Below are 26,566 nucleotides of genomic sequence, written 5' to 3'. Positions count from 1 at the left end.
TCTTCTAGTAGGATTTCTCAATATGCAGGACTTGCTCCATATACAGCTCATGTGGCTAGTTGTTTGAGCTGAATCTTCACCTTTGATATAGATCCCACTTTGGAAGTTCGCCAGTCATTACCACTCTTATTTTGTTTACGTGTGAGTTGGAAGGTATATACTCTAAATTCGGATATCACAAGAATGAGACGGAGAGGAATATTTGGAAAAATTTATGATTAATCCTTTCTTACTGCAAAACAAACACCTTTTTTTTTCCTGGTGATATGTGTTCACTATCACGTATGTATAATTGAAAAAACAATAAATGTACAGGTAGAGACGGCTAAGTAAGCTTACATCTATATATACTTACAATCTGATAGATCTTGTGTGTGCGTGCGAATGTATAAATTTACTAGGAAGCCGGAGCTCAAGTGTTCTATTCTTCCCATGGGATGGGACGGACAGTCTCATGAAATGGATCAGGTACCAGGTAACAATGACAAGAGTCCAGTCACAATTCGTACAAAGTTGAGATCGGATTTATGTTGATTTTTTTAATTTTAGCAGTCCTTATTTACAAAGTCCTCTGCTTGTTTTTTCTCTTATATTTTTTAACCTTGTTTTCTCTCGAGAAGCGATGTATTTTAGGGAACTTGGACTTTACCTTTGTAGCTACGTGTTTTTTTTTTTTTTTTTAAGAGATAAAAGGAATACAAAACTAGGAAGAGCTTCCTACCTTCCTTACATCCATGCATAAAGTAATATGCGACCTTGCCGTAGCAGAGTTCAAAGTAAAATGCGGAGGGGCTTGTTGTCCCCTAGCCGCGAGTACATGGGTAATAATATTCGAGTTTCTGCAAATGTAAAAGAAATTACAATGATCAAACAAAGAGATACTGTAGTAAATATCATATGTGATTGATCTAGCTCCCCAAGATAAATTGGTTCCTTTGTGCTCAAGGACTTCAGCTAGGTGTTTGCAGTCCGTCAAAATGGTGACACGTCGGAGCTGCAAACGATGACACAAGTCTACTCCTCCTCGGATGGCTCGTGCCTCTGCCTCTTAAGGTCGTGACCGGGTTCTCATCATGTCCCCGCACCAATACAATATCCAAAATTATTCCATATAGAAAAACCAAGGCCTGCTTGGTTAGTATTACTATTCCAAGAGGCATCGGTAGTAAGGTAGTGGCAGTCATTTTCTATCTCGGGCCAGCTATCTATGTAATTGCTTTTAGCATAGGGTTCTTTCTTGTTAGTTATGAAGGTTGAAGCTCTACGGATTATGTTAATTGCATCGTGTTGCTGTTGTTAAAAATTAGATCATTTCTACTGGTCCATATTGAGAACATGATAGAAGCAAGAGTACTTAGAGTGTCTCTTATCTCAGTCTTATTTTGTATTCTAGCTATAATGGTGGTGATAATAGAGGTAAGGGTAGTATCTTGATTCCAGTGGTCTGTCCTGATGGAAAGGTTAGAAGCATACTAGGCGTAATGCGAGTAAATTGCAGTGAAAGAGGGCATGAGTAGTGGATTCCACCTGGTTATTGCAGCGCGGACAAATTCCAGAAGGGATTAAATTTCTATTCCATAGGTTTTCCCTTGTGGGAAGGTTGTTGCAGATGGCCTTCCAGAAGAAAAGTTTTACTCTTTCTGCAGTGTCCAGGTTCCACGAGTGATTCCAAAAAGTTGGATTGTGGTTGTTGTTGTCTTCTGTGCTTTTGCTTAGATACTTGTACACAGACTTCACTGTTAGTTCACCGTCTTTTTCCCCCATCCATCTTATGGAGTCAACATGCTCGTTGTGACTGAGCGGTATTTTCATGATTTCTGTCACAATATCTGGAAGAAAGATGCTGTGGAGAGCAACTATCTTCCAAGTTCGAGTTCCACTGTCAATGAGATCTTCCACTTTCGATATCGGGGCTTGCACATGGCGGAGGCCCTATTGGTTTTCTGGTGGTAAGGTTGGTATCCAAGGATCCAACCATATGTCGATGTTTCTTCATGTTCCGATATGCCAAAGCAAAAGTTGGGGAAGGATAGCATCCCTTGCTTTGATAATGCCTTTCCATATCTTTGAAACCTTTTGGGCATGTAGCTCTAACCGATGGATCCCACGTGCATACTTCTTCATGAGACTAGTGGCCCATGGTTTGTCAGGCTCTTTGATTATTCGCCAGAGTAATTTTGCTTGTAGAGCAGTGTTGTGATGTGAAGCAAGTCGAACTCCCAGCCCACCGCACGACTTTGGTTGACAAATCTTGTTCCAAGAAGTATAATGCACCTTATTTGTGTTGTTGTCTGTTTGTCCCCAAAAGAAGTTCGAGTTTACGGAATCCAAATTTTTTTGGATTGAAACTGGCAGGGGGAAAATCGACATGATGTACGAGGGAATTGCCGAGGTTACAGCTTTTATAAGCGTAAGTTTTCCAGCTTGAGAAAGAAGTTTTGCTCTCCACCCTTCCATTCTTTGGGTAACTCTCTCTAAAACTTCTTCAAAATCAATTTTGTTTTTCCTTCTCAGAACTAGAGGAGCTCCCAAATATTTGCCATGGGTAATGGTCTTCCCAATCTTGAGGATTCTTTTGACAATATGTTGATGTCGATGATGAGTATTATGGTGAAGAAGATACCGACTTCTGAAAATTGATCTCCCGTCCCGATACATTTTAAAAGTTTCAAGGATATCTTTCGGGGCGTGTGTTTCAAATTATATTTGCTCTGATGAAAATAAAACTATCATCGGCAAAGAGCGGGTGAGATATAGGGTATCACTTCGCTTATTTTTACTCCGTGAAGACGCTTCTCCTTTTTAGGCATTAGTGAGTAGTCTGAGAGAACTTCCATGCAGATTATGAACAGGAAAGGTGATAGAGGGTCACCTTGTCTGATACCTCTTTCTGGCTTAAGAAAGCCTGTGGGTGATCCATTAAGCTTGAAAGAGAGTGAAGTGGTGGCGATACACTGTTTTATCCATTTCCTCCACTTTTCACAAAAACCAAGTGCTTCCATAGTTTCCAGAAGAAAATCCCATTCGACTCTGTCGAAGGCTTTGCTTAGATCTAGCTTAATAGCCATGCATCCAGCTGCGCCTTTTTTCCTTTTCATAGTGCGGATAATTTCATGGGCAAGGACAATATTGTCAAAAATCTGTCTTCCTTTTACAAAAGCACTTTGGGATGGCGAGATGAATTTCTCCAAAAGCGGTTTAATTCGGTTTGCAAGAACTTTTGTGAGAATTCTTAAGCTAACATTGCACAGGCTGATTGGACGGAAATGGTCAAGAGTTTCAGGTTTTTGGCACTTTGGAATGAGGGTGATATTTGTATGATTCAACTCGGTCAAAAGGTGGTCAGAGTTCATGAAGCTCTTAATAGTGTTTAGGAGATCGAGGTGTATTATGTCCCAATACTTTTGGTAAAAGAGCGGGGTGAAGCCATCAGGGCCAGGGGCTTTGTGTGGGTCCATGGAGAAAAGCGCTTCTTTTATCTCAGCCAAAGTAACTTCTTTGGTGAGCTCTTGATTTTCTTATGTTGAAACAACAGATTCAAAGACGTTTAGATCACTGATTTTGGTAGCTGGGTTAGATGAAGTGAAAAGATTTTTGAAGTGCTCCTCAATGGTTTTACCAATCGCGTTTTGCTCCTCTACCCATGTGCCATCAGCTTTCCTGATCTTGTTAATCTCAATGCGATTCCTTCTGACAACAGTCGATAGGTGAAAATAATGTGAGTTTGTCCCATCACAGTGTAACATCGTATCTCTAGATTTATCCCTCCAGAGTTTTTCTTCGAGTTGCATGGCTTGGTTAAGGTCCTCCATCGTTTTAAGCTTCGTAGATAGGGTCCGAGTTAGGGTTCAGCTGGCACTTTCTGATCTCCTCGCGGATGCTTTTGATTCTAAAATGGACATTCCCAAAAACATCCCTATTCCATTTGTTTAGATCCCTTTTAACTCTTTTTAGTTTACTGCAAAAACGGTAAGGTTGTGAGCCTTAGGAATTGGTATTCCAAGCTTTGGATATTACATTCTTGCACTCTGGCTCAGTTGTCCACATAGACTGGAAATGAAATTGTTTCGGTGTACGAGCTTGAGGCGGTGTTACATAAACCACTATAGGCCCATGATCAGATCTGATAATTGGCAAGTTCACTGTTCTAGCATTCGGAAACAACGTTCTCCAATCTGAGTTCGCAATGAATGGCTCGTCTAAAAGCGTTTTTTATGAGATCGGCTCCATTACGCTTTTAAATCTTTTATTACTCCAAGTGAAAGGAACTCCTTCATATCCCAAATCAACAAAATCTCTTTGTAAAACATGAAATCAAGGAAGTGGGAAGCGTGAGTGACACGAAAAGGGTTACCCCCAGCTTGTTCTTCTTGACCAGTGGTTTCGTTTAGATCCCCGACAATGAGCCAGGGGGAGGAGTGATTTGCGGCAAGGTTAGTGAAGATGTTCCAAAGATCTGATCGATGAGAGTGGTCCAGGTGGCCGTAGACAAAGGTGCATAACCATTCAATTTCAATAGGATTGTTTTTAACAAGAGCTGCAATGTATCTTTCGCAACAATGGACAATTTCGAGATTGTCATTCCAGCCAAGCCAAAGGCCTCCACTGCGACCGTTCGATGGGAAGTTTGCAGAATGTTGGAAACCAAGAGAGGAGAAACGATTGTGACTAGTAGACGCATCGACTTTCGTCTCAGAGAGAAAACATATATCGGGTTTGATAGAGTTCATATGTGTTTGCAGTTCACGAATTGTCGCAGAAACCCCGCTTCCACGACAATTCCAAGCAAAGATACTCATTGTTGTCGGCGGGAGGCCTCACCTGGGCCTGCCGCCAAAACATGAGAACAAGTCTGGGAGGAATGGCGAGAATACCAAACCGTCAAAGCGGACAAAAGAACCGAGAATAAAACATAGAATTGTTGAGGGAGAGGAGAGATGGATTTGTTGGGTGTAAAACCCCAGAGATAACTATGATAAAGGATAACAGGATGGTTTAAGTTATACCAATCACAATTATATCCAAAAGGAACATAGCAAATTTTAAAAGTGCGGATTGCATACAAATATACAAAAGTACTAATAAAAAGAAAGATATAATTGAAAAAAGGAAGAGCTACTAGTATAGCGTAACAACAAAGAGAAGTACGCAACAAACATGTCATCATAGTGCAATTTGGTATACATTTGAACTTAAAACACAAAGGATAAAAACATGTTGACACAAGCAAAGATGTATTCAAATAAGTAGTTAGGTTCTTTAAAAGATTTTCTTTTGTTACTATTATGACCTTTCTAGAAAGAGCACTTGAGTTAGGAAGAACATACATGCATGTGACGGTGCTTATGCAATAATAATATGCAAAAGGTATTATTACTATGATGGGATCCAGTGATTATCATATAAACGCCAACTTTTCAAAGTTGAACATAAAAGATATGTAAATTGCAAACCCTGACCGAAAGCGTAAGATGCTCAAAGTCCCTTTTCTCTCCCTCATCCTTTGCGTTTGCAAGGTCCATTTGCTTCTCCGGTGGTTCTGCCGAGCCAAGTAAATCATTTGGTGTGTCTACGATCTCAAGACGACGCCTCACAATGGGTGAAAGATGAGCATATCGACTTGCACTACCCACAACTTTAGTGTGACCCATGTCTAGTGGGCAGGCAATAGGGGTGATTTCCCACCAATCACTCATCCCAGGAGTAACTAGAAATTTAGGGGGTGCTGATGATGGTGGTTTGAAGAGATTTGGATTGATGGTTTGCTTTTGGGTAATTGGTGGAGAAAGGAATGAGCTTTGGGCAGTAGAATAGTTCCCATTAGTATTTGTTGGAAAATTGGAGCCCAAACTACTAGTTATTGGGCTAGTCTCACGTATTAGGTCCATTTGAAAAGGATTTTGGTTCCAGCAGGCCCTAGGAGGAAAAGGCTTTGATAGTTTTGGACGTTTTGGAGTCACGTGGGTAGGTGTTTGGTCGAGAGACTTACCTCTCTCATCGATGTTGACTTCTCTCTCATTTGTATTTTCCTTTGAGTTTAGAGCACCAAAGACAAAAGTCTTTTCCAGCAGTACACTAGGTAGACTGTGCGTAGCCGTTTTTTCTTTTGAGCATTTGTGAAATGTCTCTATCACTTGAACACTTGAGACTGAAGCACACGTTTTTTCACGTGTTTGTTCTTGACTAATCTTAACGTGTGCTTGGTTATCCTTAACGTGCGCTGCTTCCAACGGTTCTATTGGAGCGAGAAGGATCCTGTTCCTCGCATCAATTTTTGCTATCTTACTACCTTCCTTTTCTGCAACTGCTTCCAGGTCCAGCAAAAGGTTTCTTGCAACCAGCTGACTTCCCGGTGATTCTTGGCTGATCCGTTCAACTTTTTCTTCCCTCTTGGTTTAAATTTTATTTGGCGATGATTTCATTTGTGGAGACTGGATCATGGTTGTATGATCCCCTCCAAAACCAATAACACCCCTTTGGATTGTCTCCTGCTAGCAGATTCTGACATTGTGTTTCAAGGTGTCCTAGCATGGCACATTTGAAGCAAATAGGACCGGATTTCTCATACCGGAAAACGACCATTTTCTGTTTCCCATTAGGAAGTTTGGAATTGTTGCCCAATACCAAAGGGAGAAAAGGGTTTACCTGTACCTTGATTCTTGCATAACTCCCACATGCTTGGTATGTGTCCGGGAAAATGATTCCTGCTTCAGCCGCAATGGCAGTGACTGTTCTTTTGCTGGTTATAAGTGCTGGTGGAAGTTGGTGTAGCTGTACCCAAATGATGGCTGTGTCAAACTTGAGGTTTGAGATATCAGTGAAGGGGTCGAAATCTGTAATGAGAAGAAGATGACCCATAATGGTCCAAGGCGACTTCTTTTTCACATCCACAAGTGATTCTTTGTCTTGAAATTGAGCAAGGAACAGTGCATCTTCTTTGTAACTACCCAAGGAACGAATACGTAACCCTTTTGGAAACTCCCAAAAGTTTCTGATGAGTTCTATTACCCTCTTGGGTTGAGCTTTGTTGTTTCCGAAAAGCCGAAGTGCTACTGTATGTTTCCCATGCTCTACAAGTTCATCCCACACATCTTGTGGAAATTTTGTTTCTGCAATCTTAAGCACCCTTAGAGATAACACCCTACTAAAAGATGCTTCAAGTTCAAAAATTTGTTCATGATGTTGCTTATCCATAATATATGAGAAAGGGAGTTCTATAGAGGAAAGAAAAGAGGTGTGAGTGAGGGAGGTGGTGGTGGTGTTATCGTAGGAAGAGAAGAGGTGCAAGAAGGTTTGAAGGGAGATGTAGTTTGAGGAGAAAAGTTTGCTTTCTAGCAAGGAGAGTAAGTGTGAGTTGAAAAGATAGTAAAAACTAGACTTAACAATTGAACATTGATCCTTGATCAGTGACGAGATAAATTGAAAAGGTGGTGTGTTCACCCTAAGATTTACTTAGAGACTTTGCTCCATTTTTTTTGCTGACGTGGCAGCTCTTCTTGTTGTGTTTTGCTGTTGTTCTTGTAGCTACGTTCTACTTTTACAGATCGGATTATCAATATCATCGATAATTGGTATATTTTATCTTCTGATGTTAGTATTTCATTCGGTCACTATCTTATTAAATGGTCTAGATGAAAATCTCTTTTATCGTATATAAATGATACAAGGGTGATATGTTGAAGTTATTCTACCCTCGCATTGTATTTGTAGCCTTGTAGGTGCTCTATCTCAGTTGAAGACTTAAAGCGTTTGCTTGCTGCTTTTGTTTTAATTTTTATAAAGATAATGACTAGAAATATGATCCTCAATCTTAGCAATTAAGATTGGGTTTACTAGTATTACTCAATCTTAGCCAATTAGGATCCCCCCAATCCAAGTCAACTTTGGTTGACCATTATCCTTTAGGTCAAGCTAAGCAAAATGACACCACTACCCTCACAACTCCTGACTTTTTGCAAAGTTCATTTTAAAAGTGGTGAGGGTAGTGGTGTCATTTTACTTAGCTTGACTTGAAAGATAATAGTCAACCAAAGTTGACTTGGATGTGCTATGTGTGAGGGAGACCCTAATTTCCCATCTAGCTGGGAAAAAAATCCTAATTGGCTCATCCCGTGGGGTGGGGGTGGGGGTGGTAATAGTAATAAACCAATTAATATTTTGTCTGTAGCTGGTGATGGTTGGTCATGGTGGTGGGAAGGAAGCAACATTGATTGCAAAGGTGCTAGAGTTGTTTTTACTATGTTCATTATTTGGGCCGCGGTATTGACACTCCATAAAATGGGAATAGCACCCCTTTGGTAAAAGGGTAGTGGAATAATAGTTATTCCACCTATGTCCTTTCTTCACATGGGTTTACCCCCCTCCCCCAGCACCCCATTTTTGTTTGTCTAAATAAGCACCCAAGTTTAAAAAAAGAAAACCAAACTTAATATTTCTCATTCTCATTCGACACTTTCCTTCCATTTCTCTTTTCTTGTTTTAGAGAAATCAAACTCCCGCCATTTTCAATTCCACCAAAATTTACTTTTTCAAATATGAGTGATGAAAATACCACACTCTGTTGTGTGTCACTCTCCCTGTCCCCTCAAATTTACCCCCTTTCTTTCTCTCACTCTCTAGGTTTCTTGCAATCAGTTCGCCCCATCTTCTCTCTCCTTCACTGTTCCTTTTATATCCCCCTAGCTCCATCCTGGCCGTCCACCTCATTTCCTATCCTGCGCTCCCCCTCCGTCCATGTGTAGGGTTTTTCCCCCTCACACCCGTCTGTGGTCTGATACTGTACACCTAATTCTTTCTCCTATCCCGCATTGGGCCAACATGGTATCTATCCCCTACTCTGCGGTCACCACCCCATACTGTGCATCGGGTACGATATCCTTAGATTATGTCTCTTGCGAACAACCACCGCTACAAATGCCCCTTCTCGATGCCGCGGCCACTTGTTGGCCAGGGGTCGAGAATACTATCCTCCCTATCTCCGCAGTACCCCGCCGCCCCCTTTTCTGACTCACCATCGATTTGTGTGCACTGTAATGATCACCCATCACGCGCGTCTTTTCACTACCCCTTCGCATTTCGGGCCCCCACGTGTCACCCATATGTTGGTCCACTTGCCGACTCCTCGATTTCTTCCCCTTAGGATTTTACTTTTTTGCCCCCCTCCTTGTTTAAAGTCCCGCTCATTCTTTCTTCTCCACCACTCTAGCATTTCACTTTTCTCTTTCTCTTTTCACTCTTGCTCCAGCGTCTCCTCCTCCCCCTTCGCTTTTGCCTCTCCGGTGGTTGCTCCGACCCTTCCCTCCCCTATTGGAAGGCAGATTCAGGTTTGTCGCCTCTTCTTCCTTGTTGGTTTAGAGTTTTATTTCCACGTTCTTCCTTTTTTCGAGCAACTGTTTGCATCTTTTTCAAAACTGTTCATCTTCTCCTCCCGATGTCGGCGTCCACATCCAGGGGCTCTTCGCCTTCCCGATCTACGGAGGTGGCCTCTCCACCTCCGGTGACTGCTGCGGTGGTCCCATCCACCTCAGGAAGGGTTCTAATTCCCCTGCCGCCCCCTCCTCGTAGTCGCCGACTTTATCTGCCTGCGATTAGGGCAGCTTATGGAATCCCCGCTGACATCACCATAGAACACGTGCCCTCTGTCACTCACTATCCACACCTGGTACCCCGGAGATCGAGATCTCTTGTAGTCACTGTGGGCAGATAGTTGCCGGTCTGTGGCTTCCTCTTACTTTGTTGGATGTCGAGGTGTGTGATCACTTCAACATCCCTCCTTGCCAAGGTATCGGCAATTTCTGGCGGTTGATGTATGCTGTGAACTATTACAATAGATCCGGTGACCCAAAACTGACTTGCCGCGATATAGTCTCCCAGTACTTCCTCAAAACAAATACTAATTAAGGACGTAAGTGTGGGCTACCAATCCTTTTGTGTCCGCCCTCAAAAGCAAACTTTTGTACTCCGCGTCACCAGCTCCGATAAACAGTGGCACCACTATCCGCTGTATGTGTCAGGGAATTTCTTGCTCGCGGACCTACCCTCCGGGCTGACACTTAACCATCTCGCCTTCCTGCCCAGTGGTGAGTTTCACTATAGCCTCTGTCTTTCTTTATCTCCGATCCGCCCTACTAATGTTCTTCTGTTGGTGCTTCTTTGCAGGTTGGCGGTCTGACTCCAAGCCCCGCATATATTCAGGCACCATCTGCCCCGTCTTTGCAAGGCTCTGCAGCCTAGGATCCGCTCAGGCCGAACTTTTAAACATCCACCCAACCACCGGCACTCCTCTGCTTGAGACTCCCCTATTTCAACACATCGCCGGTCTGCAAAACCATATACAATCATAAATTTAAAGATATATCATTAACCAACATATTACCCTAATTATATTATTTAAGGCTTTCTTTGCGTGTCCCTAAAATCACGTCGTATCTGTGTCTTACCTAGTTTCCCTGGCTATCACAATCGCTATCTAACGCCGAACATGCACATCCACATGCTTCCCCTCACATAATGAACCACTCTATACATATTTACCCTAAATGGGATATCGCATACCAGGTAACCCTCACACGAAAGCCATTATATGAGTACTGCCATTATTCGGCATAAAATATCGTGCGTCTCGTTCTAATTTTGCGAACAGAATAATCAAACAATTATTCGGCTACGCCAGAAGGGCCATTCAGATTTACTGAAACGCCAGAAGGGCCAATCAACTTACGTACGCCAGAAGGGCCATTCAGATTCACTGAAATGCCAGAAGGGCCAATCATATCACATACGCCCATCATAAGGGTCAAATCACATGAGTTGTGGTAGCTAGGTTATAGGATTTTTGTTACGTAATTTATTCAGGTGTCATACATATATATCTCATAATCATTTCACTCTATCACGTGCCAAATAAATTATTGCACTAAGCCACAATATTTAGAAATGTCTCAATACATCTCAAAACCACTTTCATTCTTTCACGTGCCAATATATTATTGCACTAAGCCACAATCCCGTGGGAAATATCCACAAATACTATAGTACCTCCTAGTAGCATCTCACAGATAAAATAATGGAGTGTTTATACATTTATTTCTTCAAAAATATTGTATTTAATATATATATCCCAACATATCATATAATGTCACAATTGCTCCAAACGTATCGCATAACATTTTTATAGCGTTTTAGGAATATTATATCTCCTAAAATTTCACTCTTGTCACGTGTCAAAAATTACACAATATAAATATCAAATCTTTCTTAAATAATGACGAACCAATTTATACAAGCTTCCACAACATTTTAGCATTGGATTTGTCCATACAATTTACAACGTAAAACGTAGCACAATTAAACAGTCAAAAGTCCACAGTCAAAGCCCAAAACCAAAACCCGAAAGTCCAAACATTTAAAGACCTAATTGGACCTATTTTTAAGTCATATGGACCAGTCCAAACAAAAATAGAACTCCCCAAACAAAAGAAATGAAATTGGCCCAAAAACTTAATCTGAACTGGTCCAAAACTAAATAATAAAATCTGGCCCAACAACTAATATAGAAACCGGCCCAAAATAAAAATAGAGTTTTGGCCCAACCAAACAAAGGTTTAGGCCCAAGCCCCAAGCCCAAACACAGAAACAGTATCATCTTTTCCCTCCAGCAACTCTCTCCTCCATTACTTCCACCGATCAACCATCATCAACTACCCACATTTGGCCCCTCAAAACCCAGCGGTTTTAACCCCCATGAAAACCCCCATCTATCGATACCATCATAACCCGATTCCCCTTACATCGAAACTCAACCCCTGACCGCCATTGACGAGTCTTTAAGCTCCCAATAGCCCTCATTCGACAGCCCTCATCCCCTCAATCAATCCTCCTAACCCAACTAGAACAACAGCCACATAACCCACCAAACAAACAACAACAAAAAAGTGAGCAGTACAAATTCAAGCTCGCACCTCCATTAACACCTGTTCCAAGCTTCAACAGCCCCACCCAAAACCAGCATTCAAACCTCCCAATACAACCTAAATCGACAGCACCCAACCACCGATTCTAAACCCGACTTCCCATACACCCCGACAATTCAACCACCAAATAACACAATACCACAATTCAAATAAAAATAGCCACACCACCACAATATCACAGTTTGATAGTATAAAAGAGAGGATGATTGTTTGGGGCTCGCGCCGCCATTACCAAACATAAAGCTTCAACAGTTCCATTAAGAATTTCAACAGTTTCAATAAAAACTAAAAGATATCGACAGAAATAAATAATTATGAAAACTGGTCGGAAACACTCGACAGTAAATATTTTTATTCGTAGACGTAAAACTCTAGTTTCGATAAAAAGAAAAAACATAACTACTCACATTAATTAAAAGCTCCACGAATCCCTCCTAGTCCGAATCGCCGCGCTCCACTCTCTAGCAATCGAGTTTCCTTATCTCCGCCTTCATTTTATTTTATTTTATTTTTCTAAAAACCCTATTCTCTGGAAAAATATGTATATATACCTGGAAACCTAAGCCCAATACAGACTCGGGCCCAGAAATCAGGCCCACGTATTTCAAATCCAATCCAACAAATTTTAAATAAATAAATTAATAAATAAATAAATACGTATTTTAAATACGGGCGTTACAGCGGCCTCAATCGCTTGTTGTATTGTCTTTGTAAACGTCGGTGATATTCCTCTAATCTGATGCATGCAGTGTCTCTCCTCTCCTCTGCCAAGTTTAAGTCTCTCGCCAGTATGCCCCAGTTCAAACCCTTTTCCATGGCCATAGTGCGGGTCGTGGACGCCACCACCTCTGAAGGGATCATGGCTTCGATGCCGTATGCTAACGAGAACGGAGTTTCCCCAGTTGAGGTCCGAGGTGTGGTTCGATAGGCCCAAAGCACCTTACTCAACTCGTCGGCCCACGCCCCTTTTCTATCCTCTAATTTTCTTTTAAGGCTGTTCATTATGGTCTTGTTAGATGACTCAGCCTGTCCATTTCCCTCAGGGTTGTAAGGAGCAGAAAACCCCTGTTTCATGTGGTATGCCTGCAAGAACTCTTTCACATTCGATCCCGTGAACTGTGTCCCATTATCTGCTATGATGGCATGAGGTAATCCGAAGCGGCATATGATGTTTTCCCATAGAAATTTAATCACTTGCTCCTCCTTGACTTGTTGTAGTACCACCGCCTCTATCCATTTGGTAAAATAATCAGTGGCGGCGAGCATGAACCTTCTTTTCCCCCTGGCCATTGGCAAAGGACCCACGATGTCCATGGCCCACATAGCAAACGGCCACGGACTGGACACGTTGTGCAGTGGCTCTGCTGGAGCGAATATTAACTAGGAGAATCTCTGACATTTTCCACACCTCTTCGCAAACTCCACTGCGTCCCTTTTCATATGAGACCAGAAGTACCCTTGTGTTAGCAACCGATGAGCTGTTGTCCTTCCCGCGGAGTGACTTCCACAGCCCCCGTCATGTAGCTCTACCAAAACCTCTTGCGCCCGGGCTGGCCCCAGACACCTCAGCAGCGGTCCATCGAAATTCTTTCGATACATCTCCCCCTCTATTACAGTGTACCTCCGCGATGTCTGCTCCCACCTTCTCCGTTCTTTGGGATCACTTATCTCCCCTCCCGACAGAAAGTGCTTGATGGGGTCCATCCATCCTCCTGTATCTTCCGCGGTCTGGTGCACCTCGTCCCCTTCTCAATACTTGGTCTCTCCAGTTTCCTTACTCTTATGGTTCTCTCCTCGGATCCGGGCATAGCCGCTACCACATAAGCTAGGGCGTCTGCATGCCTATTATCACCGCGACCCAGATGTATGAACCTGATCTGTTTAAACTTCGCTGCTCTCTCATGCACCACCTCCAAATACCTCGACATTCGGTCGCACCTAGCCACAAATCCCCCATTCGCCTGACATACCACCAAATTGGAGTCGGAGTACACAGTCAACTCGGTCACCCCTAGATCCTCTGCCATCCCTAACCCTGCTAACACGGCCTCATATTCTGACTCATTGTTGGTTGCCGCGAACCCCAATTTCATAGACAGCTCGATCCTATCGTTATCCGGCGTAACCAATACCACCACCACTCCGTTGCTCATGTCAGTGGTCGATCCGTCTGCAAACACTCTCCACCCATTCCTATTATCCCATGGATCTAACATATTTGGTTCACTCTCACATTCTGGCTCCATAACCATTTCCTTTCCCCACGTAGGATCTTCAGCTGGGAACTTTGCCAGGAACTCGGCCAAGGCCTGTGCCTTTTCCGCAGTCCTTATCTGATACTGTACTTCATAAGCACTCAGCATCACGACCCATTTCAGCATCCTTTCAGATTTTTCTATTTTTAGTGCTTGCTTTAGAGGCAAATTTGTCACTACCACCACTGAATGTGCCTCAAAGTACGGCTTCAACTTCAATGCCGAGAATATCAACGCCAATGCGTATTTCTCCACCCTACTGTACCTTGTCTCCGCATTCAACAAAGTTTTACTCTGGAAGTACACCGGCTTTTCTATCTTGTCGACCACTCGGACGAAGACCGAACTAGCCGCGTACTCCGTAACTCCCAAGTACAGGTATAATTTCTCCCCCGGTTCTAGCCGAGACAATAGGGGCGCCTTGCCCAAATAACCTTTCAGTTCTTGAAATGCTTCTTCGCACTCGGCCGTCCAAGTAAAATCCGGCGTCTTCCTCAGGAGCCTATACATCGGTCTACACTTGTCTGATGACTTCGAAATGAACCTATTTAGTGCCACAACCCTCCTAGCCAACCGCTGCACTTCCTTAATATTCTACGGTGAGGCCATCTCCACCAATGCCCGTATTTGCTCAGGGTTGGCCTCTATCCCTCGGTGAGTTACAATGTATCCTAGGAATTTTCCAGTGGTCACCCCAAAGGTCCACAATGTATCCTAGGTGCACTTCTCCGGGTTAAGCTTCAGATTGTGCATCCGCATGCTCTTATCCACCATGTCATCTATGTATATCTCAATCCCCCTCCGAATCTTGCTCTCGAACATTTTCTCTCCCAGCCTCTGGAAGGTGGCTCCAGCATTCTTCAACCCGAACGACATCCTTGTATAACAATAGGTTCCTCCTTCCACTATGAACGCCGTTTTCTCCTGATCGGGTCCATACATCGCAACCTGGTTGTATCCCATGGACGCGTCCATGAAGGAGAATATCTTGAATCCCGCCGTCCTATCCACTAGCTCATCCACCCTTGGCATGGGATAACTATCTTTAGGGAACACCGCATTGACGTCAGTGAAGTCGACGCACATGTGGACCTTTCTATTCTTCTTAGGTACTGCAACTATGTTCGATAACCACTTCGCGAACTCAACTTCCCGTATTATTCTAGCTTCCCTCAACCTTGCAACCTCTTCGCAGATTCCTTCCACATACTTCGGTCTAACCCCTCTCATCTTTTGCCCCACAGACTTCGCATCCTCCCTCATGTGCAAGTGGTGGCATGCGAACTCTAGGTCCAGTCCGGTGATGTCTTCGATCGTCTAAGCAAAGACATCCTTATTTTCGGATAGAAACATTATCAACTTATTTTTCCACTCTTTCGGCAAGCTAGAACCTATTGACGTGAACTTCTTTTCCTCTCCCATCCCCACATTCACGATCACAATCTCGTCCAAAGTCTTGGGTACCACCGTCGACTCCCTGTCCCCCTCCACTGAGGCGCACTGTAATTGTTATGCCTGCCTCTTTCTTGGATTCGAGGTCTCTCCTTCATCTTCGCGGATCATCCTCTTCACCGTCCCTTGATGGCTATTCCTCGCCATCACCTGATCGCCGCGGACCTCATACATTCCTGCCGAGGTGGGGAACCGGATCACCTGGTAGTTAAGGGTGGAATTCGAGCTAAACAAGCCGAGCTTTACAATGTTCAAGCTCGGCTCGCTAATTACACGAGCTTTAAATCGAGCTCGAGCTCAGCTCATATAGTTAAACGAGTGAGCTCGAGCCGAGCTTAAACGAGCCAAGCCCAAGCCGAGCTCCGAGCCCTTGGTTATTTTACACTATAAATATGCTATTTGAACTAAACGAGTCGAGCTTCATCAAGCTCATTTGTTACACGAGCTTTTATTTGAGCTCGAGATCGGCTCATATAGTAAACGAATGAGCTCAAGCCGAGCTTAAATGAGCCAAGCCCAAGCCGAGCTCCGAGCCCTCGGCTCAAATTCCACCCTTACTGGTAGTAGGTGGAAGGCACTGCCTTCATCTCGTGAATCCACCGCCTTCCTAGGATGGCGTTGTACTATGACCCGGCGTCCACCACCTTGAACCGAGAAAACACTGTCATCGGACCAGTGGTTACGGGGAGCAAGAGCTCTCCCAAAGGCTTGGTCATGCTCCCGTTGAACCCGTACAAGTTTGTCTGCGATGGTCGCAACTGTTTCCTATCAATCTTCATCTCCTCCATTGTCCCCCGGAACAACAAGTCCACGGCACTGCCACAATCCACCAACACTCTTTTCACCAAGTAATTGCCTATTGCTATAGTGATCACCAGTGCGTCCTCATGCGGGGAGTCAACTGCCTTCAAGTCTGCATTAGTAAACACAATGCTTCCCCGCTTTGCTATCGACCGTGGAACAGGCCGCGACTGTCCCGATGTCTCATTAACTTGCTGCATGCTCGCAGTTTGCCTTATCCTATCCCGATGGACATTATGACTCAAAATCTCACCGCTAAAAATGACGTTGATTATCCCCAGTATCCTCCCCTGGTTGGGCTCCAGCTCCTCTTTCCCTTTTTCCCCGATGAACTCATTCAATAAACCCCTCCCTATCATTCTCTGTACCTGCCACTTGAGCGCGTAGCATTCATTTGTCTTATGGTTCTACACCTGATGGTATGCACAATAAGGTTTCCCTAGTATCTCGTCTAGCTTGTTGCGCAGACCTTCGTACCTCGGCATACTTCGAATCAGCGGCAATATTTCACTCAAAGGCCGGTTCACTGGTGTCTGTTCTGTGTCCCGGTACGGTTTTCTCTCTCTGTATTCCTTTCTCCCCTCGCTTCTCTCCCTCTCGGGCTACGCATAGTATCCCCGATTCCCACCGCTTCCTTTGTTTGACGCCTCTGACCGTCCACGGTCTTCACTCCTCTCTAACGACAACACGGCTTTGCCCGGCCTTTTCGTCTCTTTGTGCATAGTATCTTCGTATCTGATATATTTCTCCACTCTCGGGTACAACTCTTGTAACGTCGCGATCTCGTTTTTAGCCACTGACTCATGTACCCTTGTCCCGGGTCGCAGCCCCCTCTCGAATGCAATTACCGCAGTTCTCTCATCCAAATTTTCCACCTTCAGGGTCTCCGCTTTGAATCTGCACAAGAATTCCCTCACCGAATGAATCCGCGGTCCTCTGTCTCACATTGAACAGAGCCGCAATATCCACTACCCGCTTTTTCTAGTGTATAAAGTGGTCCACGAACGATTGCTCCAGCTCTTGAAAGTTGTTTATATATGCTCTTGGATGGCAGTCTGTAATACCAGTCCGAAGCTCCCCCTTTCAAGCTCGCTGGAAACATCATACATCGTAGTCCATCATATCTAGGCTCTTGCCACAACGGCATCTGTTACCGGAAGTGGTGGATATGGTCCGCCGGATCTCCTGTGCCATCATACCTCTCAAATCGAGGCTGGTTGAACCGCTTGGGCACTTCCGCCCTCCATATTGCGTCAACCAACGAGTTGCGGTTCAACCCCGCCACCACCTGGTTCGCCGCCCCACCCATGTTTTTAGCCTGCTCTAGATTTGCTTTCAAGTCACTTGTTATCATTTCCCTCACTTGCTCTTTGGTGAGCCCAGCCCCACTCATCCGCCAAATTGGGCCTCCTCTCCTCCTCTTCTTCTGACTCAGCAACCCTCTCTCTGACTCTTCTATGGTTTCTTTCTCCCTTCGCAGTCCCTCATTCTCCTCCTTCAACCTTGATATCTCCTCATGCAACAGTCTTGTCCCTTCCGATACCGACGCGGTGGTGTCCTCTATGTCTTGCTCTCCCCTATCACTCCTCACCGATTCCCCCTCCTCCTCTGCAACTGCCACCTTCCTCGGAATCCCCATTTCTCTCTTTACTTTCGTGGCCATTTCTTCAGTAGCCTATTTCTCGTCCCCATAGATGGCGTCAAATTTTGTGTCACTCTCCCTGTCCCCTCAAATTTACCCTTTCTTTCTCTCACTCTCTAGGTTTCTTGCAATCAGTTCGCCCCATCTTCTCTCTCCTTCACTGTTCCTTTTATATCCCCCTAGCTCCATCCTGGCCGTCCACCTCATTTCCCATCCTGCGCTCCCCCTCCATCCACGTGTAGGGTTTTTTCCCCTCACACACGTCCGTGGTCTGATATTGTACACCTAATTCTTTCTCCTATCCCGCATCGGGCCAGCATGGTATCTATCCCCTACTCCGCGGTCATCCCCCCATACTGTGCATCGGGTACGATATCCCTAGATTATGTCTCCTGCGAGTAACCACCGCTACACACTCCCTTCCATAAACCCTAATGAATGGCCTAATGAAATTGAAGAAGGCTAAATGATTATAAGTTTCATGTTAGGGATTTTGGAGAATTCGATGTATGAGTCAGTCGAGAATGACAATGACATATTTGTAGTGTAAAATAACCGGGCCACTCGGGCTCGGCTCGAGCTCGCTCGTTTAACTATATAAATTAAGCTCGAGCTCAATTTAAAGCTCGTGTAATTAACGAGCTGAGCTTGAGCATGGTAAAGCTCAGCTCGTTTAGCTCGAATTCCACTCTTATCATTTAGTCTTAGTGGGGTGGGATATGAGTTTAGTGGCAAATTTGAAATTAAAAGATTATGGGTATTATTAGTTGATGTGTCATGGGACAGTTGATTATTTTGGTAATGTCCTTGATTTAACGAAGTCAACTCACCGTCCCCCCCCCCGCTCCACCACAAGTACACACAAAAAAAAAATGGGTTGATCGTGTTTTTTTTTTATATATATTAACAACACTAACTAACCCAAGGAATTATGCTTCCAAGAAAGGATCTTCTTTGAGATGGTTCTAGCTAAAAATTTGTTGTATGTTACTTTTGATTAATGTGAAATGTAAATGCCAACCAAAAACAGAGCAATCATCAGCTAAAAAAGCAGTTGAGAAAGGTAAATTTACTATAGAGAGTTTTATATTATGAAAGAATTTAGCAGATTTGAAGGGTACTACATGGATATGAGTTTTTCTATATGATGAACAAACCGACGTGGCAAGTGCAATATGAAGGTTTAGTGGATTTATTATCAATAATTCTACACTGACACAGAGAATTTGACACAGTTGATCGACACAATGATGTGGCACTGCAACATCAATGTTGCACTATGAAAAACCACCACTACAACATCAAAATGAACAAATTGCTCTGCAGCCTGCTACAAATCTACAATCAACTAAACTCCTGCAATATTCATATTGCACTATCAACTGCATTCATGTTTCACTGTCAAATATCACTGCAACATTCATGTTGCACTTGCTACATCAGTTTGTTCATTTTAGAATTTTTGCATAGATACATAGATATTCTACACCAATTAAATGATAGATCTTCCGGTCATAATATATGCAAAGGATGGAGTGGTGATTGTGAAAGTCTTTAGTGTTGAGCATATATCTCTCAAGTGAGCAGAGGTGCGCTTTGTGGACGGAGCATTCCAATGAAATCCACAGTGGCATAATCTATTTTTTGTTTTGTTGACGGAGTAAAAACAAAAAATATTTCGGAGGCTGTGTTGGGTTCACCGAATGGAAATCAAATTCGTTGAAAGTGATTAGTCATTGTGAGTGTATCTGGAGTGGTTCAAGCCCAATACACCTAGACAATTGGATGGAGCCCCAAAAAGCAGCCAATCGCAATTTTTTTCTCCATTTCACATTCCTCTTGCCTTTTTCTCAGTTTCTCTCTCCATCAGAAATTGCACGCAGAGCTTCGATCCAATATTGTCAACAGGTAAAAACCTTAAACCCGTATTAAATGAAACGAAAAAGACAAGTAACTACTTGCACGAGGAACTGGCTTGATTTGCCTAAAGATGTTATGCTTGCGATATTTATGAAACTTACCGCGTATGAAATTTTGTTTACGGCGCAAAGGGTCTGTTCTTCGTGGCGAAAACTCGCCAAAGAGCCGCAGCTCTTTCGTTCTATAGCTATTCGCCATCTATGGAGATGTTTTAGAAGTAATAATGGTGCCTTGCGATTCACCAAAGAACTCGTGGATAGAAGCTGTAGACAGCTGACGGACTTCTCTTACGATGGTGATAAGTCCGAGATGATTTTACGCTATGTCGCCCACCGAACAAATATGCTGAAATCTCTTCAAATAAATTGTTGCCGCTTCATATCTGACGGTGCATTGATTAAAGCTGCCGGAAGTTTTCCTTTGCTGGAAGAGCTTGTACTTATAAAATATTCATTTTCTAGAGAGACAATCAAGAAACTGGGTCGTTGTTGCCCGAAACTCAAGTGTTTGACTTTGGCGTTCAATCAGAAAGAGAGCCGCGATGTTGCATTCGCCATTGCAGAAAGCATGCCTCAACTACGCCGTCTTAGTCTTACTGATAACTATTTGGAAAATGACGGATTGGAAGCCATTCTTGAAGGATGTCCCTACCTTGAATATCTTGATCTTCGATACAGTCGTTGGATTGTGGATCCAAAGCTGTTAAATAAATGTGTAGATAGAATCAGAGATGTATGGCTACCAAATGGTCACAAGGGAATTAGGTGCAACTTATCTTAGCTTTTGCAAGCCAAGTACTATGAATCCATAAGGCTTATACAAATCTCCCATAAGTCGCATCAGGTACCTCCAGTGAAGTTACCCTAGAAGCTTTTCTACTGAAGTTACTAATTCCTGGCTGTTCAAACTAGTTGCACGTATGGCCACTTTATCTGCTGTGAGATTTGGCTCTCTCCAGTAGTTTTAGGTATCTTATTAAACGTCTTTTGTTTCTAAGCTATAGAACTATAGAAGCAAGGAAATTCCAGTGAAAGTATATGACATTTCCAGTAGACGGGTTGCCAACTTATTGTATTCACGTAGGACTTTATATAGGTATTTAGTATTCATGTATGCAGTGATAGTATTGGACAAGACAGTGCAAGATGTTGTTCTCCTGAAGGAACACCGAATATGGTTTGACATGCTATATTTCGTTGTGAGGTCGTGTTTTGTTGTTATTTTCCCTCACTGAATGTTTGTTAATCACATGTTTAAAAGTTGTTCTTTATAATGCTATAGATAAAAAGTTGCTTTGAGACTTGAGACTCTTTTAGATAATTTGTGTCGTAATCTTCTATATTATTTTTTTTTTTTTTTGGGTGCTATGAATAAAATTACCCTTTTTGCAAAAACAGAGAAAGTTTCAGAGATGTAAGGCTTCCAAAAGAGAGTAATGCCACCTACCAGCTTCTTTGGATCCAAAAAAATGACTTTATACTCGAGAGAAATATGATGACAGTGGTTTAAGGCCTCATCATTTGAAGCTTGTTAAGGTATTAAAGCATATTGTACAGATTAACTAGTTTTGTTCTTAGGAGCTAGTAAGGTAAAATTGGTGCAATTTTGCAGTTGGCATCCAGACTTTTGTGCTTGCAAATTTATGAATGTCTACCAAAATGTTTGTTTTGTAATTAACAGGATTAATTATTTTGTTAAGGTTATAGTCTCAAACTGGTTGGGACTGGGAGTTATGCATTTGGAACTCTTGATCTATTTCCACGTTCTTCTAAAAAAAAATGGACTTGTAATGGGATCGATCAGCCTTTTTTATTTCCAGTTAACTATGACAATTGCATATATAACGGCAAGGGCGACCTGTGGCTTTATTTAGTCAGTCAACGATGATTGAGAGAGTACTCCGTCCTGCCTCAGAAAGAATTTTATGCTTTCAAGAAGCGATTCTCTTAGAAATGGTTTAAGAACGTGTTGTATCACTAGTATGCTTCTTTCGATTAATGTTGCCAAGGTATTTAGTTATGGAATAGATAAAGAGGGATTTTGAGTGCTCTTGCAATTAGTTTGTCTCGCAAATTATGGCTTAAAAAATAGAGGGCTTGTTCAACTTGAAGGATTGACCAAACAAGTGACAATAGTTTGTCAAGGCATCATGAATCTCACAGCACCAAGGAAGATTAGCTCTACCAAAAAACAGAGCAGTCATTTTTTGTTTGTAATGTGATTTTACATTTGGGGATGGTTATATGAACTCCACTTAAAATGACTCCAAAAAAACTCCACCACTAAATATAATGAATTAGAATCTAATTTTTTGTGTAGATGTTCTCCACACAATAGAGATCATCCTCACAAAAAATCAATTCATTTGAAGATGTACAATCTCGCTAAAAATCGTTAATAATGTTATGAAGTTATCCAACGGCCCATATTCTTTTAATTTTGGTACAACTTTTGACAATCTATATATATATATATATATATATATAAAAAAGCTCGCGCACATTCTCTCTCCTCACCATATCGCTCCATTTTGCACCTTAAGCAATATGATTGGCTCCTAAAAAATCGGATCTAATAATAATTAGTCACACCTCCCCAAATTTGTTTAAATCTCCTTTATTTTTTTTCGTATTATTCTGACCTCCTCAAATTATATATATAAAAGCTCGTGCACATTCTCTCTCCTCACCATATCGCTCCATTTTGCACCTTAAGCAATATGATTGGCTCCTAAAAAATCGGATCTAATAATAATTAGTCACACCTCCCCAAATTTGTTTAAATCTCCTTTTATTTTTTTTTTCGTATTATTCTGACCTCCTCAAATTTTATATTTGGGGGCCTCTCCAACTTAAACTTAAACTTATCACACAATTATTTATGTAAACTAAGGGTGTGTTTGTTATGATGGAAACACTATAGAAAGGAAAGGAAAATAAGAGTGGTCCACCTTTTCTATAGTTTTTAAGGCGTTTGTTTACCCATGGAAAGGAAATGAGTTTTTCCATATGGAAACAAATGGAAAAGGTTTTGTGTCTTTAGCTAACCCCTGAAAATTTTGTGGAAAGGAAAGGAAAGGAAATAAATAAATAGGGACTTACTACTAATACACTCCACTCAACAATACAATTATTCCTTTCCATAGCTTTTGCAAACAAACATGATTATTCTTTTCCCCAGTTTTTACTTTCCTTTCCCCAGTTTACCAAACACATACCATTTAAAATTATTTCCTTTCCATTCCATTCCATAGTGGACCACCCATTTTATTTCCTTTCCTTTCCATTAGTTAAAATTTAACAAACACACCCTAATACTCAAATTCGCACCTCTGCAACTAATACTCAAATTCGCACCTCTGCTTGGCGCCCAGCAAGTAATCTAACACCACGTGCATCATACATCACCTGTCAAGTAATGCATCAATAAGCAATCTCCAAAGTTGACATTCGTAAACAAAACAAAATTCATTTATTGAATAGCCGTTCTTAAAACTAAGGCCTAAACCTGATACCATGCTAAACAAAACAAAAATTCTATATGTAAATCTGTCTCTAAACCTAAGTGACGTTAGCACCTGGAAGCACTTGGATACATTGGCACGGCTGCGTTAATATTCTATATTCAGGAAACCCCCACGAGTGTTTATTCTGAACCATAACCCCCTCCTCCCCCCTTCGTTTTTTTTCTCTGGTTGTACCATAACTTCACAAAACTTGAATTTTGTGTGTAAAATTACATTTTTCATTTGGATTCCTAGATTCTTCTGGTGTTTAATGAGTGGTTTATGCTGTTTAGCCTTTATTTCCTGGAGAAAGTGGCGTTGATTAACTGGTAGAAGTAATCAAGGTTAACAATTGCTTTACTTCGATGGTGTTACTTCTGTTCATTCTTAACATGCTTCATCTCTAAGGATTCTTTTGGTTTTATGTCAGGTCTTGGGGACCCCAACCAGAGAAGAGATTAAATGCATGAATCCAAATTACACCGAATACAAGTTTCCTCGGATCAAAGCCCACCCATGGCACAAGGTGAAAACTTTATAATGGAGTGGATGCATTTTATTTTGATATTTCCTGATATGCAAAACCTCTTCTCTTTCACCTCCACTAAATCTCATCCTCCAATCATGGCGACCGAGATGAGCAAAAAAAAGACAGGTATATTCCATCTCTTCCCATTCTCTTACTATATATAATATTATTATTTTTTCTAATGTGTTCATTTTGGGTTAACAATTTGTGGCTAACAGAAATATATTCTGACCGGTTCACCTGATCCTATTTTCCATGTTTGTTTCGGTAGGATGATTTTCTCTTACTTGGTTGCTCTTCCTGAAGAACGTCGTCATCTTGCTCATGCCCAAGAACATGCTGCTCATTAATTGTCAGGTATGTCATATCATCCTTTTAATTATAATTAGATTCATTGATTTGCTTTAATTATTAGTCTGGTAATTATATTAATTGAATTGATTGATTAATATAAATTGGGCATTTTGGGTATTGTTGTTTGTTAGTTGAATGTGGTTAGTTTTTGGATCTGAATATAGAGGAAGTATGTTGAATAATGAATATAAAATGAGTATTTTAAAGAGGGGTATAGTGGACGTAGTCGTCAGGAGAGTTTTGATACAATGCTTGATTATTCGTTCTTTAGCATGTTAAAGAACACGCCGGTCATTAATCAGGTAGTGTTAAATTAGATTGATTGAGTTGATTTGGTTTTTATGTCCAATCTTAATGCTTATGGGATATGTAGTTATTTTGGAATGTTGGTTTACTATGAGCATTTTTTATTTGACCGGGAAAAGTTATATTTCATTCCCTAATTCCTTTTTACAATCACACATAATCACCACATTATTAGCATGATGCTAACAGTTACGCTCCATATAACCCGACAAACGAAAAATGCAAAGCTTTTGAGACTATATTATCCCAATTCACAATAAAATCTTGAAATCTCAACTCCCTAGAGTGAGCATCGCTCCTCGACCAATTATACAAAGTCTCTTTAACTTCAATTAAGATCTTTCACAATTCTTTCTCGTTGCTTTTAAAATTTTCCGATTTCGCTCTAACCAAAGAACCCACACTATTGCGTTCGGAAGATGCTCGGCAATCCACTTTTCTTTTGGTGTAAGAAACTCTATGAGTTTATAATGTTATTGCTGAATTTGGATTGTTTTGGATCTGAAGGTAGATAAAGTAGAATGATTGAAATGGGGTAGTTAAAGAGGGGTTTAGTTAGTGTAAGTGTTAGTATTTATCAATTTTATAAAAGCGATAAAACTGAAATCATCATCTGTGCCACCCGTACCCAAAAGTTCTCAGTAAATTAAATCAAAATAAAATTCTCATTTTTTTCCCGATATTTATATTTTGCTTATTGGGCTATTTGGTTTGTTAAAGGTGAGAAGGGGAGGAGGATTAGGGAACTGACATCTGTCGTTCAGAAAAGGTTCAAGTTTCCTAAAAATAGTGTTGTGCTTGCTCAAGTTGAGTCTCTTCGAAATAAGCTTCTCGGTGGCCTCGCTGTTTGCAGGTATAATCTCATTTCGTTCATTAGAAATTAATATTGATTTTATGTCTGTGATTTGAGTAGTATCTTGATTAGGTCATTATTATAGCGTCTTGGTTATGTTTTTCAAAAACTCAATGGAGCAAGTACCAGTGGAAGCACCACCAGGTACCAAAAAATTTACAACTTCTACTGAAAATTTGTTGTTTAATTTTGCATGGTCTGCATTTTCAATATCATTTTGTTGATCGTGTTTTTCATTGCGATTATTTTTATTTTCTTGCTTATTCAATATTTTGTATTGGTTTTTTTTTTTGAGTAATGAAATAATTTCAGTTAACTTGACACAATCCTTATCAAAGATATTATCATTAAGATCATTGAATATTTCTTTTTGGTATCATATATTTTACAAACTTATGTTTTTCAAAACTTTTGATATAATATGATTTATTGTGGTACAATACGAGTAGAATTTCCACAATTTTTGTAGACTTAAATATAGGGGTCTCTATTGTACTAAACTTTACAGGGTTTAGGTATTATCTCTATGATATCTTTTCAATTCCCTTAATATTTCTCTGAAAAAAGCTTACGTAATCCAGGAATCTGTTGCGTAACAAAAATTAGTACTCTAGCACACGATTGCTAAGGAAAAATAATTGCATTATTTTACTAGCACAACTAGCGTGTTAAATAATATTTCTAATCTATGTTTACGGTAAGATAGTTAGAGAAAAACAAATAGTTTGGGATTTTTGAGCAAGTAAGCTCAATAACTTTTGAACTTCTTTCAATGGAAGATGTAGTTTTTTTTAGATAAAATGTGACAACAACAAAATCATTTTGTGGTATGTTGAGCTTAATCACTGCATTGTTCTTATAATCGCCCATTTAAACTGTAATGGAATCAACAGCTTTTGAATGCATAGCCTTTCACAATTTTTGCTCTTATATGGACCGAGCTCATACCAACTCAAATGTTGTAGTACTCTTAACAC

At 41.4% G+C, this 26,566-nt stretch overlaps 2 protein-coding genes and 1 long non-coding RNA gene across 3 annotated transcripts; 2 read left to right on the top strand and 1 right to left on the bottom strand.

The window, feature by feature from the left end:
* Positions 1 to 13,636: 13,636 nt before the first annotated feature.
* LOC147503135 (uncharacterized) lies at positions 13,637 to 14,737 on the bottom strand. The gene has a single exon (XM_086604722.1). The coding sequence runs from the start codon at positions 14,735 to 14,737 to the stop codon at positions 13,637 to 13,639; it is 1,101 nt and encodes a 366-aa protein (XP_086460848.1).
* Positions 14,738 to 20,054: 5,317 nt separating this feature from the next.
* LOC147503134 (putative F-box/LRR-repeat protein 23) lies at positions 20,055 to 20,822 on the top strand. The gene has a single exon (XM_086604721.1). The coding sequence runs from the start codon at positions 20,055 to 20,057 to the stop codon at positions 20,820 to 20,822; it is 768 nt and encodes a 255-aa protein (XP_086460847.1).
* A 2,930-nt stretch (positions 20,823 to 23,752) lies between these two features.
* LOC147503133 (uncharacterized) lies at positions 23,753 to 25,852 on the top strand. Its single transcript, XR_015220124.1, has 3 exons — positions 23,753 to 23,891; positions 23,978 to 24,433; positions 25,457 to 25,852. It is a non-coding gene; the product is annotated as an uncharacterized LOC147503133 (long non-coding RNA).
* Positions 25,853 to 26,566: the final 714 nt, after the last annotated feature.

This window comes from Coptis chinensis, chromosome 4 (genome assembly GCF_015680905.1).
Source record: "Coptis chinensis isolate HL-2020 chromosome 4, ASM1568090v1, whole genome shotgun sequence".
Classification (NCBI taxonomy): domain Eukaryota; kingdom Viridiplantae; phylum Streptophyta; class Magnoliopsida; order Ranunculales; family Ranunculaceae; genus Coptis; species Coptis chinensis.
Note: the sequence above shows the minus strand (reverse complement) of the source record. Positions and strands in the feature narration are given on the sequence as shown.